Source organism: Scleropages formosus, chromosome 10 (assembly GCF_900964775.1).
Source record: "Scleropages formosus chromosome 10, fSclFor1.1, whole genome shotgun sequence".
NCBI lineage: Eukaryota > Metazoa > Chordata > Actinopteri > Osteoglossiformes > Osteoglossidae > Scleropages > Scleropages formosus.
Genome location: NC_041815.1, coordinates 21,927,972 through 21,948,934, shown reverse-complemented (window position 1 = coordinate 21,948,934; position 20,963 = coordinate 21,927,972). Strand labels below are relative to the sequence as shown.

General features: G+C 50.3%; 1 protein-coding gene across 15 annotated transcripts in view; it reads left to right on the top strand.

Annotated features, from left to right (window-relative positions):
- The window catches only part of gramd1bb (GRAM domain containing 1Bb), a 115,147-nt gene that overhangs the window by 73,889 nt on the left and 20,295 nt on the right, over positions 1–20,963 (top strand). For 13 of the 15 annotated variants that reach the window (XM_018748719.2, XM_018748722.2, XM_018748708.2 and 10 more), the window contains one exon: positions 16,442–16,652. In XM_018748719.2, the coding sequence (XP_018604235.1) occupies positions 16,539–16,652 (114 nt within the window). In that variant the 5' untranslated portion in view covers positions 16,442–16,538. Of the gene's footprint in view, positions 1–103; positions 449–10,134; positions 10,538–16,441; positions 16,653–20,963 lie in introns of those variants that run through there. The other 2 variants (XM_018748714.2, XM_018748715.2) reach the window with 2 other exon arrangements.

The following is a 20,963-nucleotide window of genomic DNA, read 5'->3' as shown; positions in this document are numbered from 1 at the left end:
GAGCGGGCGCCGGGGCCTGGAGCCCTTCGGCAAGGGGGAGGAGGACTGTCAGCTGGCGGGGGGGGGGGGAGGCTGAGCATGCTCAGTAGGGACTGGAGCCTGGCAAGTGCGGCTCAGGCTTTTCATCTGCAGCAGACCTGGGAGCGAGGGAGAGCGAGCGAGCGAGAAGGAGAGGGAGGCTGCTGCATGCAAACCAAGCACCCGCGAGGAGCGGCAGCCGCACACACAAGCGCTCCCATCAGCCGGATGAGACGCGAGCCGGGAGGAGCCGGCAACCGCGGGGGACACCGTTAGCGCAGCTCGCATGGGACGGCAGGCACGGCCAGGACACCCCTGCAGCCGCCCGCCCCCGACATGCTGCGGAATGAGCGGGCAGCCGAGCGCGCCGACGATGCTGTGGCTATCGGACTCTCCTTGCCGCACTAATGAAAGGCTTCAAGCTCGCCTGGTAAGGACAGCGCTGCTTTCGGGGGAGGGGGGCAGTGGGGCTGACGGTGTTTATCGATGAGCTTCAGCAGCGTACCCTACTTATTATGCACCAGGTATGAACCTGGCGTGTCCCTCCGTCCTGTCCCCCCCCCCCCCCCCTCCCCAACCCCTTCTCTCCCCCCCGGTCTGTCCCGGAAGGTCCGTTCCCCATCCGTTGAGCCACCCCGGAGGCGGATCGCACACCCGCCACTAAGGAAGACGCGGCGCAGGAGGCTCCCTCTTGTTTACATGCCTCCTCTCATCCCTACCGCCCCCCAGTGGGTATTTTTAGCGGTGGGTCACGCGGCTCGGTGCAGAAGAGCGCAAGCAGCTCCTGTGATGGAGGCGGCAGTTGCTCGCACGACCTCCACGATGCCCGCACCTTGCTTTTCCTCCAACGTGGCATCAAGATTTTCATCCCCCATCCCCCACTCCGAACCCCCTACCACCCACCTGTCTCCCGACCTCTCCTCCCGCCGCCGTCTGCGACGCTCCGCCACCCAATAGCCGGGGCTCACATGTAACATTCATCAGAGCTCGAGTGTCTCCCACGTGAGCCGGGACATCTAGGCGCCGCCCCGAGCACGAGCGGAAAGCGTCGCTCTCGCCAGTTGGCACCGGCGGCCGAGACGTTCCCGAAACGGCCCGCGTGCCGCCGAGCTCGGCCGGGTGGAGGGCGAGCGGGCCCGGCGTGCTCGCAAACATCCGCGTTTGAAGAGCGACCGCTGTCGCGGCGGCGCGTACGGCAGGGGCTTTACACAGCGCAGCTCAGCCTCCGCGTTACGTAACGACGCACCGTTTTTAGATGCTACCGCGGTTCTGCTTCTGTTTGCACAAGCGTTTGTTTTCGTGCCCTGGATCGGGCGCGGATTAGAACCGACCGGTCTGCCGGTGACTCAGCTCTCCGAGTCTTTTGTGGCTCGGTTGTAAACAGAGCGCGTTCCTGCCAAAGGGCTCCGATGGACCGTGATGCTGGGTCTGCGGGCCTTACCGTGACGCAACCGCTGACCGCGTCTTTGGCTGGACTCCCTGCTTTCCCCGCCGCTGCTTAAAGCAAGTGCGTTCCTTCGGCCAGCTCGCACCTCGGAGTTTGTATAACTCGGTGCCACGTAGCCGTGCGTGTTTCACTCATGCCTGAATACTTTAACCGTTTCCCTCCGCTCGTCTTCATTCATCACGGATACGGCGGTCGCTTCCGCGGTGCTCGAAGACCTGCTAAATAATTTGGAAGCGCGAACGAGCATGTGGAACGAGTGACACGTGGAGGTCTAGGCTGCTCTTTCGTCCAGCTGCGGTGTTGCAGATTTTCCCACAGTCCTCCAGCTATCCCAGAATTCCAAGACAACGGGGCCCGTGAGGTCAAACTTCCCACGCGTGTTGGATTTTGACCGTGATATTTATCGTGTGACGCGTTTCTTTCTCCCTCTCTTAGTTAAAGGGCTTGTGACCAGAAGGTTGCCAGTTCGAGGACCGTTGTGCCTTTGAGAGATATAGAATGTAACGGCAACAACAATGTTGAAAGGGTTGCTTTAAAAATGTGAGTTGCGCACGGTTCGTTGTTGTACGGTGGTGCACGGTGCGAGCGATACTGGCTCTAAAGCTGAGGTTCGGCACAACGGGTATGTCCTGCGAGGAGTTCGGTAGCCGCCAGCATCGCTAGGTAACCAGCCTCCGTTTCGGTGGACAGGTGAGCGAGAGAAGGGTCTCGGGTGATGCTGAGCCGGTGCCCCTTGCTGGCCAGAAGTCGACAGCAGGCGGAGGGTACGGGACACCCTCTCTTCGTATAGTATCCGGAGAGGAAGGACGCAGGTCACCGCGGGGTGTAACGGCGGCAGGATGCAGAATGAGCCGAGAACACAACCCCACCGGGCCGTTTCCGTATCGCTTTGCCAGTGCTGTGTGTGTGTGTGTGTGTGTGTGTGTGTGTGTGTGTGTGTGTGTCTGTGCGCATAGAAGTCAGAGCGATACTTTCAGGATGTGGATCCTGCTCAGGTTTTGGAAGTGTCCCGTATACTGTAATTCCAGCAGAGTCCTCTGCTATTAATGCTTAATTTCACTGAAGATTCTCTCATAAAACCGTAATAAATAAGTGTCACTAACCTGTAACATCTGAGATTGTGTTGCAGAAATGACTTTAAGCAAATCATTCTTTTATCACCGTGTTAGCCGGGTTCCCTTTGGTCTATTTGACGTCTCGCACTAAACCGCATAAAAGTGCATTTTATATTTTTTTTACTCTGTTTCGTGTTATTTTTAGGTCATCATCTCTGGAATTAAATGCCACAATTAAACTAGACACAGTCCCTTTTTGTGTTTCCTCACTAAATTTGAGGAAAGTTATGAAATGTTTCTAATTACGTGATTATAAAGCATCGCGAAACATCGGTGTGTATCGTCACGGTGTCGGCTAACGCCGTTGCTCCGAGTTTGTTCTAGATGGGTCTTCCGTCTCTACTGCCTGGTCACCAGATTTCCTGCAGGACTCCTAAGAAGGTTGTGACTGAGGCTTTGAGACTAGCAGAACCGCAGAGGAGGGCATCTCGCACCTCGGTCCGCCCGGTGGGCTCTGGATGACCTCCTTGAAGACCGACAGCAGCCAACCAGTGGGGTCAACAGCGTTCCCCTTGACCATTCACATCCCTCAGTCAGCGCTGTAAACAGAACCACTGGCTCTTGTCCTCACGGTGGCGTAGTGGCAATAGATGACACTTTGCTGATTGGAAGGCCCAGGGCTCAAATCCCGCTCGTGCTGTCGAACCCTCGATGGAGGAACTCCGAAGTGCTCCAGTAAAAATGACCCTGCTGTTTAAATGGACGAATCACTGAAGTATGCAGAATGTGAGTTGCCTTAGAGAAAAGGTGCATCGGGCCCATGAGTAAATCATAAGGTATTTGAAGTAAGACGGGTAGCTGGTTGCACAGTGATTAAAGCTGCTGCTTTTGGATCCAAAAGTTGCAGGTTCAAATCCCACTTCGAGCTGTAGTACCCTTAAGCAAAATACATGTTCTAAAGCTGTTCCAGTAAAAATTACCCCGCTATACAACAAGTAAATGTGAATACTGAAATACAGCATGCGTTGCTCTAGGTGGAGTTGCGAATGTGACGTTAAGTACCGATGCAGCGTTTTTGTAGTCGCATCTGGAGGTTGTTGGGTTTACGGTTACACGGTGGAGCTTTTCGAGCTCCTTTTTGTGGGGAACTTAAGCCCCTCCCCCAATTTTGAAAAGGGAGGTTCTCGCTTCACCGCAGGCTAAAGCGTCTCCTTTCCACCAAAGGAATTCTGTTTGATACAGCCATCCATTGTCAAAAACCGCTTGTCCCAAGCCGGACCCTCACCCGGCAACACGGGACCCAAGGCTGAGTGGGGAGGGGACGCACCCGGGACGGGACGCCAGTCCATTGCAAGGCACCCCAAGCAGGGCCCAAACTCCAGACCCACCACACAGCAGGCACCGGCTGAACCCGTCGCGCCACCAGGCCCCCCTCTTTGATATCGTCCCTTCCAATACAGTCTTAAGAGGACAATAAAATATTTTTTCCCTAATAGCAATTATTCATTACGAAGCCATAAATATTTTCTTAGATCACAAGCGTAATAACTGTAGTTTTGGTGGGGCAGGGAAATGGTCTTAGCTGTTCCCTGCTGTTATCCTCTTATAACTGTAGCCCAGCTTCAGTAAATATCCAGCTGTAAAAGGATTAAATGGCTCATATCAAATGGTCCATTTTGTTAGAGTGCTAAGAATGTCTTTCTTATGACAGGAGCATAATTAAATTAATGTACAAGCCTGCCTAGTCTCCTCACTGTAACTTTTCATAAGGAACCCCCATGTGTTGGTTTTGGATCCTTTAATACAAGTGACTGTTTATTTGTCTTAAAAAAAAAAAAAAAAACTGTACTTCTGCTGTTTTAATGTACCGCAGTTTATCAGTAGAACTTACCCAAGACTTTGAGTAGTGTAGTAGTGTGCTTAGAGTAAAAACCTACTACCTTACTTTTTACATATTTACATAGTGCAAATTATACTGGTGTCCAGATTCAAAGCATCGATATGCCTCAAACCATGTTGCGTTTCTTTTAATTCCTCTGCATTTGCAACCATGCTGAAGTGCTTCATGATTTACAGTATATTGATGAGAAATAACCGTTTTATCATAAATCACTTATTTCCCAGTTGTTTAAGACTGAATATCGATAGGAATTACTTGGTTGACGCATTTTTCCATCAAGAACGAAGGAGCGCCGGCTCGACACAACGTATTTATGCATAATCTGAACACCGCTTTCAGAAGCTGCTGTTTTTTTCTCTTTAAGAGCTATGCAGTCTTCCAGTAAATGGATACTGGGTTACGCTTATATAATGTGGGCTGTCTGTGCAAAATAGGCCAGGTTGCTGCTCATGGGTGGTTTTATGATGTTCTTTGTTTTATTTTGATAGGAGTGACAAAGACTTCCCTGAAAGTTTGCACAGGACAGTAGCGCGCTCCTCGCGGACCCAGACTCTCCGTTGTCCCGGTTCCGGATCTCTCCGTTCGCTCTGGGCTCACCCTACGTCACACCATCTCCTCCGTGGACTGCCGTGCTGTGTTTTCCACGCGCATAAGCGGCACTAATTCAGACGCTTGTCACCTGCGGCTTTTCCACTGTCGGCCCAAAGGAGGCGAGGGGGCCGGCCAGTTACCGGGTTTTTTCGAACCTCGGGTGACATTGATCGCAGCAGATCATGATGAGAGAGGAGAGCCAGGCAGCGGGTGGCGCGATGGTCAGGGCTGGTGCCATGCCACCAGAAGGACTTAAGCTCAAATCTGTGCTCACGCTTTAGTACTCTTGTTCAAGGTTCTTATCCCGAGCTGCTCCAGTCAAAAAATTATTCACATGTATAAATGGGTGAATTGTGGTAAGGAGCTTAGTTGCCGTACCTAAAATTTGTGAGTTGCTCCGGAGGAAAGTTTCAGATGAATGATTGACTAATTCTAAAGCTATATATAAATCCATAGCTCTGGAGACTGCTGGATGCTAAAAAGTGCCCCCCCCCCCCTTCCGGCAAGGATCTCTTTCAAGGAGTTCCAAACATCAAGCAAATGTGCTAAGTTCTGCAATGCTGCCAAATAGTGGGGAAAAAAAAATTGTAAATTTTTTTTTTTGTCCTGCTGCGCATTCAGCTTCTAACAAACAGTGCAGAAATCACTGGGAGTAACTAATGGAAACTCCTCTTTTTCCTGTGCACCACTCCGTTTATTGACATTATTAATTGTCAAGGCGAGATGTTTGCCAAAAACAGCAGCGATGTTTGGACCAAGTGCCACATTGTGGAGCCTGTAATAAACAGGTGGACACCTGGCCCAGCAGTGGGTTTCTGTGATTTGGAGTTGAAGAGGAATGCGTCGTGGCTCGATAGAGTTGTACGGGAGGTGACTGGAGCTGCTCATCTTTACACCCAGAAGTACTTGAGTGGGATTGTCATTGTTTAGATATTTTTCCTTGTGCTGCGTGCGATTCTACGGCAGCCGTCGCACTCAAAATCGGCCTCATAATGTGGTGTTCAGTGTAAACGCGCAGTAGGCGGCGTAGTAGTTAAGAAATCAAGTTTGTGCCCTGAAGGTTGCTGGTTTGAGTCCTGCCGTGCTCTCGTATCATAGAACACCACCTTCGCCTTTGGCCTTAACCGCACGCCCCTGCAGACGAGCGTCGGCTAAGCAACGAAATAAACGCAGTCATAATATCGCAACGAGCGCAGACTTGAGAAAACTGGGTCAGGTTTTGTTACGGTAGATCCGGTTTATTTTCTAAATATTCCCTCCTGACAATGAGTCTGTGGTAATGTGTTAATTGCTGTTATTCACCGTTTAACATTCGCAGCGGTCGGAATGCGTCGTGCCAGCACGAATGAAAAGGGGCCGAGATGATTGATCTGTTTTCTCTGACCTGTGGCCGCACGGTCCGCTACGGGCTGATTGATTACGCCGGGCAGCGTTTCAGTACGAGAGGCTCCCATGTATTCATAGCCTGTTCTGAGAGGTCGGGGGGAGGAGGGTATGACGGGGGGTGTTGGAGAGAGACCAGTTACTGCCCTCGCCAGCCGACCGTGGCGACCCCCGACGTTGTTTTTCCGAGCGCGAGGGGGCTTCCGGCTCGCGCGGTAATCCGGCCCCTCTCCACGGAGGGCATTGTGAGCCCGGAGGTCCGCTTCCTGCCCGCGGCCACCGCGCGACCCCGGCTTCCATCTCCGGCAGCCCCGGCCATCTCCTGCCTCCGCTCAGCGAGCGAGCGCTTGTGGAGTTCTCACCGCGCTGCAGGGCTGGGTGATCGACATCATCGGATCGCTGCCCGTGACACGCGCCAATAATCTGCGCATTTACGTACAGTACATTGCATGAGAATACAGAGCAGCTGGCGGTGTGGTGCTCGGAGCCATCGCCTTGCGGATGAAGGGTCTGGGTTTGAATCCCAGCTCCTGCTGCAGCACTGGTCAGCAGGGTTTTCACCCAAGATTACTCTGGTAAAACTTAGGCAGCTCTATGAAAGGGAAAATCATTTTTAATCAGCTTAGCATATAAACATTCTAAGTTTGCTTTGGAGCCACATGAATAAATAGTTTTATGGAGGGCAGTGAGTGACGCCGCTTAGAATAATTTCCTTGCGATCAAAGGACCCCGAGTTTCAATTCGGCCTCTTGCTGTTGTGCCTTCGATCAGGGTACTTTACCCTAAACTGCTGCAGCACAAATCATGTGTACTGTATAAATGTGACAGTTGTAAATATTTCTATATAGAAATCTCACATTGTACATTCCCTTGAACGGAGGCATCAGCGAAATAATGGTAAATAATACAAGAATATCTTGAGAGCGAATGAATGCGTTTGAATAAGTCGTGTAACAAAAAAGCTGAACCTGTAAAGAGTAAAATTTAAAAAATGTGTCCCGTTGACAACAGCAGCTAAGGCGTCCACTGCAGGCTGTCCAAGCTGGACACTTGAAATGTTTCCTCTTCCTTTCGCCGGGACATTTAGACCCCGGTGTAGCATCTGTCACTTTGCTTTATTACTGCGTGTGCTTCAACACCCCATTTTCAGATCAGAATAAAAATAACAAATTTGAAGATACCCAGAGAAGATGAGTCATTCGGTGTTAAATTATAGAGCTGTTCACAGAACGAGAGGCTCTTTGGGACGATGCCAGTGGAGAATGCTCAGAGCCTTTTTCAGCCCCTGCAAAATTTCCGCAAATAGGGACGAATTAATAGTCTCTCATAAGTGATCGCATGTGCCATTTATAAGAAAAAAAGGTCTTTTATATCATATAAAGACTGCAGTGCAGTGATTGCGGAGCCACGCTCATCGGCGAAGCGCAATAGAGCTCCTGGGCTGTGCGTTCAGACAGGTGAACCGAGGAATCTAGTGAATTCCCTTAGTGCGTGCGTGACTGAATGAGTGTGTTACACGTTGCTCGGCTGTGTGAAAACGTGACTGATCGTAGGTGGTTCGTTTTAGCGTAGCTAGACGTAGCCTTGGACAAAAGCGTCATCTCACCAACTATTGTTATTATTATTGTTTAGATGATAAAGCAGAAGGAAGGATTTAACCGATTTCTCGCTGGTGTCACTGTGAGCTGGTTCGTTCCCGAAGGTACGGTTAAAAGGACGACCGGGAGCGTCCCCATACCCCGTGTCCACGGTGCAATAGGGAAGTGTTACGTTTCCTCTTCAGATTCAGCTTGGTTCTTACAAGTCCCCCACCGGTCTCCATGGACACTGGGGCTGACTGGGACTCCGGCGCGATGCAGTCGCCATAGCAACACACTCCATAACGCCTAGGCCGGAGGAGGCGACCAGCAGTAGCACGCCGCCTTAAGGTCCACGGTGCCTTTCGCCTGCGGTGATCCTTCCAGGTTCCCACCCACTGCTGGGGCGACGTGCTACACAGCAGAAGCAAACTTCTGACAGCCGGTGGTGGTGGTGGTGGTCTTGTTTTTCTTTTTGTTTTTTTTTTTTTTCATTTTTGAGAGGATGTGCGTCCTGTGTGAGATCCTAGTAATGGGAAGTCGTGTTTGACACACCCAGAATTGTATGGTCAAAGTGTAGCTCCATCTACACCCTGGCCTCACCCCCGCCCCCGTTTATATGAATGGGTATAAAAAGGCATCATCACCATGTTTTCTGCTACCCACCAATCCTGTAATGTTACACAAAATGTGCAGGTGGAGTATTAGGCATCATAAGATTCTGAAAAAATATGTTTCACATTATTACTGTTGTTTAGCTTATGCTTTTGTCCAAGGCACATTTTCATATTAGGTTTCTACAGTAAGCTACTGACAATGATTTATCCATTTATTCGTCTGAGTCGTTTTTACTCCGTCAGCTCAGGATAAGTCCTTTCAGTGAAGGTATTACAGTGTGGGGATTCAAACCTGCTGTCCTATACACGTGAACATACCTTTCCTCTAGAAGTACCAGAAACAATTTTTAATACATTAACTATAGTCATCTGGCTCATAAAATACATTTTCAGCAGCAATGCCTCACTGGCCATTCCATCATTACTATAATTAAAAATCCTTGTCACATTAAAGGAAATAAAGTCCTTATTTAGAAACGCAAACATTTTGCGATTTGCTCATTTCTGTCCTTTCTGCCTCTTGCTTGTTGTTTACAATGGGGGGAAAAAAACAGGCTGAGAAACCACGGCAGTATGAGGACCCTGGCACGTGTACGCGTTGCTTGATAAGGAAGGAGCTCTCTAGCAAACAGAATGGGCCCAGGACCAAGTCCCTGTTGTCCCGTCTCAGCTTATCGGTGTGAGAACAGCTATAATGTCGAACGGAGAGGGACGGCAAGACAGCAAAAGAGAGAGGAGACAGTTCTCTGCGGACAGGCTGAGTGCCAGGTGGTTGCCCGTACGAGTCCAGGAGCTCCAGAAGCTCAGCCGGCAAGTCAGTAGGAGAAGAATGCTTACGGAGAGCATCCCTGGCAGCCCGGCGTGTCCTCCGCCACCTCGCGACTGGCCGGGCGTCATGAATATTGAAAGTGGACACCGGTTCTTGGCCCGCAGACGAGAGACGGGGCGGCCGTAATGAATCTTGGTCTGTCCAGAAAGGCGATGCTCGAGCAGCTAACCGTCGGGTGAGCCGAGCACTGAGCTCTCCACTCGAGACGCTTGGTTTAGTGGTCAGGGGTCACGGGCAGGACTCACGAGGACGACTAAGTGCTGTTGGACTGCACTTTGAGGACATCGGCCTCCTGGAGGACATTAGGATTTCGTTGTCCATTTGCACAATGTAAATGTTTAACCAGACTGTTCCATTGCACATGATGATGGATGGATGGATGGAAGTGTCCCTCTTGCCCTTCCTTGTACCACTTCCTGCAGAGACTCCAGCCCAACTGCCAGTCTTCCTCATTAGCATATTCCATCTGCTGGTATCACCTTTTGGAAGTCGCCGATGTTTCGTAGTGTTTTCATTTAGAAGGCTTCTGTGAATCGGGGACATGTGTGCGTGTGCACCCGAGCCCGCGTTCCAGCGCGAGCGGGAGGCGGGCGCGAGCCGCGCCGCTGGCTGGTGTGATTTATAGGCCGGGGGTGGTGTAAAGTGACTTGAAAGCCAGTGATGTCAGCCACTCCATTCATGAAAAGCATGAATAATTGAAACGCCAGCAGGCTCACTGCACCAAGCAGAAGCTATTATGCAAAGTGGCAGTCGGCTCTCTCTCTCCTCGCTCTCTCTCTCCCCTCTCCCCCGCCATCGCTGTCTGTACGCGAACTCCAGTTTCTGTGTGATCGCGGCAGCGGAGGCTAGCGGCTAACATCTCAAACATAGAAAGGGGGAGCAAACATCTGCTCACGCCATCGGGGACGAGGGCGAAAACGTGGACGGCAGGCCGAGGAGAGAGCGGCGAAGGCGGGGCCCCGTGACCGCGCGCTCTCTTTCCGACGGGGATGCTCTGCCGGCACCGCCCCCTTCTCCCCCCCCCCCGCCTCCTCACCAACTCCCCGCTGCTCTCGCTGTATGAATGAAGCTGTCTAAAAAGGGGGCCGATCACAACATCACCATCGCCCATGGCTAACAGGTCAGTGCTAATCCTCTCAGCCAATTCGTGCACACGGGCGGGACGCCCTGCCTGTGAGGCGGAACGTGCCGGAAAGGGATGGCAGCGTGCCTGCCAGCCGTTAACGGGAGCGCGAAGCGTTTGATTTCTTCGCCGTTGCAGGCGTTGTCGAGGCAACGCAATCTCCTCCATTATTAGTGGATCGTTGACAGCGCGGGGCCTGCTCTCCACGCTCTCCGGTGCACGTTGGCGCTAGGGAACAGAGCGGAGATGGCATCTCGTTTGCAGAGGAGAGACACGTCGGTTTTTCTGGGGCTCCTCTTGCGTCGTGCTGTTGACGTCTGTCGGCGGGGGGTGCCGTGACCTGCTGCGCTGCTGTAGGACCAGCGGGAGCGAGACGACGGAACATGGAGGAGGGAGATTGTTTCTGCCGCTCCACACGATGGTGTCGGTGCGCATGCCGGCTCGCTCGCGGTAAATGAGTTTGTCACCTTTACCGCCAGCCGTACCCCCTGACCGACAGAGTTCGACAGAGTTGACGAGAGCACTGTATGTCGGACCCAGGTACTACACTCCGGAAAGGTCCATTTATTGACGCACAGCGTCTCCCTTCACGTGTTCACGTGGGATCGTGGGTAAATAGGCAGAGCGGCGAAAGCCAGGGTTCCGAGTGCCGGAGGCGGGACGTGACCCACGTGGGTGGGAGTTCTCCTTTCGTTCCGCCTCTTCGTGGCATGGTTTGCACAGGTGCCCCTCGGCGATTCCGCCGTGGAATACCGCGGGTCGCACCGAGTTCGGCACAAGGGCAGATGCACAAAACCGAAGCGTGGGGCTCGGTGCCCCCCTGAGACACACTGGTACGGGATGGCATTAAAGGCGATACAAGTGAAGAAAGACGAGCCGGTTAACAGCATAGACTCATATTATTCCTGTTATCGTTTTTAATGTAGCTGATGAAGCAGCGTCAGGCTTGTACAACAAGGAACTTACAATGATTTACCCGTTTGTACAGCTGGGCGAAATCACCTGTATCAGTTCAGGCTAAGTGCCTTAATCAGTTGCATTACGGTTGGGAGTGGGATTCAAACCAAGGAGTTTCCCGATGAAAGACAAGAACCCTAACTGCTGTATCACGCCTGTGGACACAAGAAGTTAAAATTATGATTATACTATCAGGAAATACGTATTTCAACTAAAATCCTGTAACAAAGTCAGATTTTCCTGGCTTTTCTTTTATTTTTGACTTATTTCATCTTTAATTGTAATGAATGTAATGCACAAGTTGTATTTTCTACGAGATGTTCGTCGCTTTGGAGGAAAGCGTCTGCTGAATGAATAAATGTAATTGTAAAATATTGCTCTTCGAAACAATATTAGAATTAGTGATGAGTCCTAGCCAGTATATAGTGTTTAAGATGTGTGATCAGTGACAGTGAGGGCAGTGTGTGTTTCACGGATTGCGTGACACCACTGAATGGAGCTCACCGCTCGCTGTTCATCGATGTTGGGCAGTGGCTCCACCCTCCAGCAGCAAACCCAACTATGAGTCCGGGCTTCCGGCAGGTGGGTCCCCCAGCCTGGACACCGGCGGTCAGTTTTGCAGTGGGCGCAGGACAGGCTGTGTGTACTAATATATTGATTATTGAAGTGAAATCAGACCTTCGAAAGGCCACGTAGATAAAGTGCATCTGAAGCTTTTTTTTTTTAACCCCACTGTAAGGGCGAGGGGTCTTAGGCAGGAAACGCAAGCTTGGTCAAGTGCTCGTCTCACCCTTGTGAAAGCAGACAAAGGCGAATTACTGAATTAATTTTAATATTGATCCCAATACCACTGTCTCCAGAAATATCCAAAACGATGTGTTTGGTCTGCTGAAGGTGAGGCCATGTGTCCCCTCCCCCTCCGGCCTTGCGCCCTGTGTTGCCGGGTGGGCTCCGGTTCCCCCGTGACCCCGTATGGGACAAGCGGTTCTGAAAATGTGTGTGTGTGTGTGTGTTTGGTCTGCTGAAGGTGAGGCGATGGTGGTAATAACGTTAATATATTTACGGTATTGGTTTCGACCGCATTTTTGCAGTGATCGACCTGCTTGTACAGCAGGGTATCGACTGCGGGTAAGAACCTTGCTCAGTGGCCCTACAGGAGGAGGGCGGTTCAAACTCGCTGTTGTGTTTTGGTTGCATTGGTGTTACGTCTCTTATTAGTGCTGTATCAGGGTTATATTATGTTTGCGTTGCTGTCACATCAGTGCTGTATCAGGGTTACGTTGAGGCTGTATCGGTGAGCGATGTATCAGTGGCTCCAGATGGGTTCTTGTGGCGAGGATGAGCTCACGCGTGACGCTGTATATTAAATTTTACTGCCATTTTTCACAGTCATTTTTTCAGTTCAGTGATAAAATAAGTTAATATGAAATGAGATTAGGTTACACTAAGCTTTATAATTCAGATTCAACCATTTTTGCTGGTTTTCTAACATCGGTCATCGAATGCAGTTATAATGAATTATGTGCAGTAAGTCAGCAATTAATTTATTCAGATTGTTCCTGAGGTCCGAAGTGGACCTCGTGTGCTTCTGAGCATTTTTCTGCAGTTATTATGTGTCCGTCACGCTTTTATCACCCCTATTTACGCTGTGTTGCCTTCCAGTTGTTTGTAAGGTGAATCCGACGATAAACTGGTTTACGTGAAAAATATTTTCGCCGTATTTCTCGACCGCGGGGCTTTTCCAGGACATCTGAGATGTTCTGATTTCTCTCTCTGGAGATCAAGTTTGACTGTAAGCAATATTCTTCAAAATAATAAGGAGCAGCACTGGAATATACAGATGGCCTAACAAACATGACGATCCATAAGTTGTAACCTTGTTTTGCTACGCCGTATATGGGTTTGCATGCATGCTGATGAAGGCCACGCATTGATATGTATCCATATTGCAGAAAATGCACTGCTTCATACTTTTGGGAGTAAACGTTTAGTCAATGCACTGTGGTTAATGTATGTTACCCACATGAGTAATGTTGTGTGTATAATGTAATGAACTTCCCACACATAAACACTTAAATCCACACACGATAATATTATAATCGTTACCATCTGGCCGTCGAAACACAATATCCTTTCAGTTTATCATCCACCAACTGCGAGTTATTAATAGCAAGGTGTTTCTCGTAGCGTTTGAGGAAGCGTGCGGGCTCTTTGCGGAGCTGGGAGCGTAAACATGGTGACATTTACATGACTGTGGTAGAAGCCACCTTTGGGGGCGAGTCACTGAGCGCCACTGGGCAGTGTTCTCGATGCGCTATCTCGCTTGTGTGCTGCTGACCTGATAATCAATCGTATTTCCAGTGACCTTCACTTATGGTCCAGCTGATGTGCCGAGCGCTATAATAGTCTCTGGGAGAGCAGCGCGGTTGAATAGGTGTCACGCCACCGGTTACGTAACGCCACCTAGAGTGACAGGGTTGACAGGTAAGGAGCTGCCAAGATCTGTTGGTGTTTTTTTTTTTTTTTTTGTCCAGGACCCAGACACATGGTTGGCTGGGGGTCCACTACTCTTTCAGAATACATGTCAACAACGATCAGTGGCTATACATTTACTTATTTAGCAAATGCTTTTCTCCAAAGCGACTTCCAGTGAGCTCAGTGTAGGGTTATGAACCCACACACCTTATTCCCCAAGGTGACTTACACTGCTAGATACACTACTTACACTGGGTCACTCATCCATACATCAGTGGGACACACTCTCTCTGTGACACTCACACACTATGGGTGAACCTGAACAGCATGTCTTTGGACTGTGGGAGGAAACCAGAGCACCTGGAGGAAACCCACGCAGACACAAGGAGAACATGTAAACTCCACACAGACCAAGTGGGGATCAAACCCACACCCTGTCACACCACTGAGGCACTGTGAGACAGCGGCACTACTCGCTGTGCCACCATGCCGCTGGCTACAGTTACAAGGCCACTCTGCAGGTGACCGCAGTGGTACGAGCCACTTCTTTTCGTCTGTTCCTTCCACTCCCAGTACCCCCAACCCTGTCAACACGTGACGTGTTCACTTTTGGGCCGCCATACACTGTGGTAATGACAGCGCCTGCAACAGCCCGGAGAAAGGGCAAAGTGGAGGGTGGAGGAGTTGACGAAAGACAGAGCGAGGTGAAAAGAGGACAACCCCATGGATGGGGGGGGAGTGGGCGAGAGAGCGAGAGTGTGGAGAGATCGCGTCCCTGCGGGGTGACAGCTGTTCCCCTCGCCTTTTCGGGAACTGTCTGTTTATTTCTCCCGTGTTTTTCTTTCTTTACATTACTACAAAGCATAGGTACCACAAAATGTGAGCGTTAACCTTGTGTGGCTGGAGCTCCAGCAAATTGATGGATTCTGCAATTAAAGTACAGGATGTTTTCTTAATCCCTTTTTCTATATTTGCATTTACATTTACATCTATTCACTTAGCAGACACTTCTCTCCAAAGCGACTTCCAATGAACTCTATGTAGTGTTATGAGCCCACACACCTCATTCACCGTGGTGACTTACACTGCTAAATACACTACTTACACTGGGTCACTCATCCATACATCAGTGGAACACACTCTCTCTGTGCCGCTATATAAATCTTCATCTTAATGGAGAGCCTTCAGCCAACGCACCGAAACCTTGGACTTATTATTGAGATCGCCAAAACCTTGAGCTCAGCTGCAAGTTGATATGAGCATCACCAGCTGGTCACCCTGCATCCCGTTCTGCTTCCAAGTCCCTGCTGGCCTTTATTGTTTCCGCTCCCGGACTTTTGCCCGACGGCCATGTGATTCTCCCTCGACAGCAGCGTCAGCTGAATTCCCGCGAATGGCACTCGTCTACAAGTCGCCGCTGTTTCCCAGCGTGGTGTAGGAACCGTGAGGTGTGCTTGTTCATCATCTCCTCCTTGGAGCACACAGCGGGGCGTTGGACTCATGGTGCTCTCTGTCCTTGAACTGTAAACTAAGAATAAATGCACGCATGGAAGGTTGTAGAGCACTGCCACAATTGCAGACCACGCATTAAAAAAAAAAAAAAAAAATGTAAGTCAACTGCATGACTCTATCGGTGACCTGTGAATGTTTGGACAGGGAAATGGGACAGTGTCCCCAAGGTTTGAGAGTGTAATGTTTCATACACAAGCGCAGCGTTTTTACAAAGATTCTGATGCTGCATAACGAGAAGAATAATTCCGACACATAAACTAGTCGTGCAAAAAATGAAGGGAGCTACTTTTCAAGTACCGCTGTACACGTACACACACACACACACACACACACACACACACACACACACACACACACACACACACACACACACACACACACACACACACACACACACACACACACACACACACACACACACCTTGGATTTTTACTGGAAAACTATATATACTGAGACCTGATATAACATGGACTTTGGGTCCAAGATTTGGCCGGGTTAAAAAAAAGAGTCCACATTATATTGTATTTACCCTTTAATAATTGTATGTAGTGACAGCTGCCAGTATCACCCTACCAGTCAAAAATTCAGATCTCCATTATACACCAGCAAATTTTTTTTTTTTTCCTCCCCAAAAAAATCATAACAGATGAATTTAGGGTCCAACCAGCTGTGTTATATGGCATCCACTGTTATATTGGATCTACTGCGTATTTAAATTCTTGACTTTCTGTGCTGGTTTGCAGTGTTAACAGGGTACTGTGTGTCAGTCACTGTCAGCGACCTGTGTAAAACGCCGTTATTATTAGCCTTAAAAACGAGCACGAGTCGGGCGATGCCCCGCTGCCCGTTTTCCAGCTTTCGTGTTGCCGAGCGGTGTACGTTGAGCGTCTCGGATTGCCGTATCTCTGTGTTGCGCTAAGCCCCGCTCTGTCTCCGCTCTGCCCTCCTTTTTCCAGCACTGCCAGTAACTCGAACCGGAGCACCCCCGCTTGCTCGCCCATCCTCCGCAAACGCTCGCGCTCGCCGACGCCCCAGAGCCTGGAGGGCGAGAACATGGTGGAGAAGGGCTCGGACCACTCCTCCGACAAGTCCCCGTCAACGCCCGAGCAAGTCGTCCAGCGCAGTTACTCCGTGCAGTCCTCGCGTGGCGGCGGAAAGAACTCCAAGGTGAGGCTTTGCTCACCGGCTCCTCCCCTCACACTTTGGCCCTGCCCCACCTGACAAACCCCGCCCACTCATCCATCCCACCCACGATACTCTGCTGTTTCCTCCGTGACTGTAATGCTGTGATGCTGTCGAACCACACCGTATTGCGACCATTTGGATAACTGACAGCCGTAATGAAAAGGGTCAATTTACTCACCCCTCCTGCGTCCTGCTACCCCACTTCCAGCGCTCCTGCAAAAGTAACCCGTAACCTCGGCGATTTTTCCATTTGAAATCGATTGCGGCCGTCATCAGGCTGAACGCGATGGAGCCGGCCGGAGTCGCATTAGAGCTCTGTTAAGAGCGACCTGTTAAACGGAAGGCCCCGGGAGCCCTGCGCTCTCGATCCTCTCAGCCTCTTCACACCCTATAATATGCTTCTCAGGAACATCCGCTAGTTAACCTTCTGTACCGCGGAAGCCGAGCATGCCGTATTCCTTCGCTCGTTTGTCTTGCCACGGCTTCAAAAGACAAAACATTCCGTATTTAAAATTGTTTAAGTCATTGCAGGTTTTTTTTGTTCGTTTTGAATGGTCAGCAGTGAAAATAGTCACATCGTGGACCGCCTTTTTACTCATATTAAGACGGCCTGTTAAGAGGTGTGTTTGTAGTTGTTAGCCGCTAGCATAGCGGTTAGCGCTGCTTCCTGTGGACCCAAAGGTTGCAGGTTTGAGCCTCACCTCCAGCTGTAGGAGCTTGAGCAAGGTACTTACCCTGAAATCGCTCCAGTGAAAAATTACCCAGGTATGTAACTGGAAGCACCTTAATGTTGCAAATCACTTTAGCGAAAAGCTTCAGCTAAATAAATAATTGTGCATTTTCTCATCTACGCGTAGTCGAGTTTGTTTGCACGTTTCTGCAAGCGTACACATCCAGGTTGCCCTCGAGCAGCTGCGACCGAGCCATTTTCCACCCGTCGAAACGTGCGTTTCATTTGAGACTGTTGAAAGAAGGTCGACTTCCTGCGGACGCAAGCAGCGCGTTGAACGCGCCTGTCGAAGATAAATTGATCCGTGGACGTACGAGTCGCGGTTTTGGCTTTCGGCACCGTGGGGTGCCTCGTTATTTGCCCCCTTGAAGGCTACGAAGGGTTTTCCACAATGGACGCTGAGATGGGAGACAGCTATTCTGTCCGTCCCCTTACTGTCGTTCCGCTCTGCCCCCGGCGCTGCGCTGAGGTGCCGTGTTACCTTTAAATTACTGGAGTAACCTTTCAAAGTCAGTTTGAACAATGGTTGGGCGATGAAGCAGAAGGCATTGTGACAGAGACATTGTCCTTCCCCCGGGCAGGACTGCGGTCGACTCTGTGCGGTCCATCGGGCGGGGGTGGGGCTCCCCGCTGCGCAGACACGGTATCGAGACCGTGCGTTCCAGTAAAAAGTGCGAGTACCCTTGGGCAACCTGGGCAACACCTGTATAGGATGGCTTGGACAGAAGAGCGAAAGCAAAGCGACCTCCCGGAGTCCTGCTGCAACATAGCGCCACAAAAGAGGCGGGTAGTAGAGTAGTTAAGGAACTTTGATAACGGGTTAAAACTGAATGGTGTTTAAACTGCTTTGCCGAGTGGATAAAATACTGAGATTGTGCCCTGTCCTGCTTATAATTATTTACTTCCGCAGTTGGGAAATGTTTACCGTGTCGGTTCAGCGCAAGTACGTTGATGAAGGGTACCGCAGCAATAGGGGGCACTCGAGCCCGGGTTTTCGGACCGTTCTTTTGACCTCACGGCAACGGCTCTGACCTCTGCTCTAGCTGGTACCGGCATTCGCTCTAGTGTTGGCCGCGTGGGGGCAGTCCTCCGACGAGGCCGTGTCGTCTCTCAGGTGTAGACCTCGCTCGCCCGGTTGACTAGTCGGCTCCGGACTGGGCACCATTTGGGCGTTTCACAAGTGGAGCTTCCTTAGCTGCTGCTTCGGTCCAGGTTTGGGTCGGTTCTCCATTGTATCATCTGTGGGCTCCGAGAAGGCCTTTGGTTCAAGTGGATGCGCAGACAAGTGCTTTTGCTAATGTGCTTTACCTGTAATAACCATGTTCTGTGTTCTTCAGGTTTCTCCCGTTTTTCTTTTTTCACGGCCCTTCCGATCTCTGTCTTCTGATTTGCGCAAATAACTCACTCCCCAGTGCTTTGTGGTTCCATTATCAATTCCCATTTTTTTCCCACATTATTTTTATTCTTCCGTTTTCTTTTTAACGCCCAGTGCCTTACGCCATCTGCCTTGGTGCTAATTTAAGAAACGCCTGCTTACCTGTTTTAAAATGTACTTTAGCTTTTGTTGACTCCTTTAGCTGCTGCTCCTTGCTGTTTTGTTTCCTGATTTCTTTGTTCTTCTTCTTGTGCATGCTAGTCTCACAAGCGACTTTCCAAAGTAAGCATTTCTCTTTTCTGTTCTTGACCCCCACCTCGCACCGCCCCGTGTGAACCAGTGAACTGCTGTGTGCCCCCCCGAATGCGTACCTCTGGAGCTGTGCGTGTGTGTGGGCGTGTGTGTGTGTGTGTGTGTGTGTGTGTCTGCCATGTCCACCATCCCTCTGACCTCTTGCCATTTCACTGCTTGGAACGTATGTCCCTTTCCCCTGGTGAGTGGTCGTTGGACATCCTTTAGATGGACTTGAGCGCAGCCTTGTACTGTGAAAGAGAGCCCCGCTGCGTCAGGTGGGTCTTACGAAAGCAGACCCCCACTGGACATGACCGCTCGCTCAGTTGCGATTATCGGCTCGCGGCGGCCCTCACAACTTCATCACGGTCGTGCCATCCGGACGGAAATGTTTCAGTTCTCATCTGTTAGGGTGATCACAAGAATATAAGGTATTTGTTTCAGGGTTTTTTTTTTTTTTTTAAAATAGACGACAAAAACAAGTTTTCCGGAGCTCTGATATCTCACAAGGTGTCAGCAGTTCGAGAGCTTGACTTTCGTTCATTGTCCTGGCATCAACCCGATTGACCGCTCAGTGGTCTCCATGGCCGTGTAGTTCGCCAAAGATGCCTCCTGTCACCCAGGTCCTCCGCAGCTGTACTCGCGTGCGACAGCAATACGTCTCCAACTGCAGCGCGATGGAACTGCACATTTTGCATGTTCAGCCCCCACAAAGAACTTGGCTCCTCCCTCTCGCCAATCACAGAGGATCTTCATGTCACATGGTTGTGGCATCCTCTGGGTCATATAGCCTTGAATGAACGCAAGCACGCACACGCGCACACACACACACACACACACGCGCACACACACACTGTCTGAAGTTGCTTGTCCCGAGCGGGGTCGCTGCGAGCCGGAGCCTAACCCGGCAACACAGGGCGTGAGGGGGAGGGAACACACCCAGGATGGGACGCCAGTCCGTCGCAAGGCACCCCAAGCAGGACTCGAACCCCAGACCCACCGGAGAGCGGGACCTGGCCAAACCCACTGCACCACTGTGCCCCCCTTTAAGATTACTAATGAGATCTCATTTCCATTTGCTTTTCTGCTGAACCTTTTCATGACTTAGTATGTAGTTTAGTTTAGTATGACTTCTGTTTCATTTAATTTCATGTCTTTCTCCACTTTCTTTACAGTATGACAGATTAAACCTCATAAAAGTAAGCATCCCTTTCTACTTAATATGCCCCTGTCCCTGCCTGACCCTCTCATTTCGATTCGGCCACCTGCCCCCCCTCCCCCTCTCGTTCCACAGCGCCCCCCCAATGTAGCTGTGTAGTCATCAATGTCCCCCCAGCCATGTGTGATGGAGATGGGGAACCCCTTCAGAGCGGTTCTCCTCAGTGTCCTCCTCCTGCGTGGTGCTCAGATGAGATGATGCGACTGTGGATTATGACGGATTGTCACCGATTCCATTTTAGAGATTTGAACTCCTAGCGAACCTTGATATTCCCTTTTTCAGGAGCTGTTCTGTTTCTAAAGCTTGCCAAAATTAAGAATAATTTTCATTGTGTGTATCATTTATTTTTTGCTTCTTATAAGAATGGTTTTGTGTTCTTAATGCTCTGACTGAGCACCGTTGTACATTCAAACTGATGGAAAAATCTGCGATTACGGAATGTGTCTGGAGGGCACGCCTTAATCTGACTTCCTCCATGATCTCCTCTTCAGTTCTGTTGATTAGGTGAAACTTTTCATCGAAAGTGACTTTGAATCTTTCCATGTGCTCGGCTCGATGTTTTACTGGAGCTGTTTAATTTTGAACTTCGCGTTAGTCTCCTTATGCCTGTGCTTTGAGCCACCGGACCGTGACGGGACCAGGTGACTCTCTCATTCGGATGCTATTTTTAACCGCTCC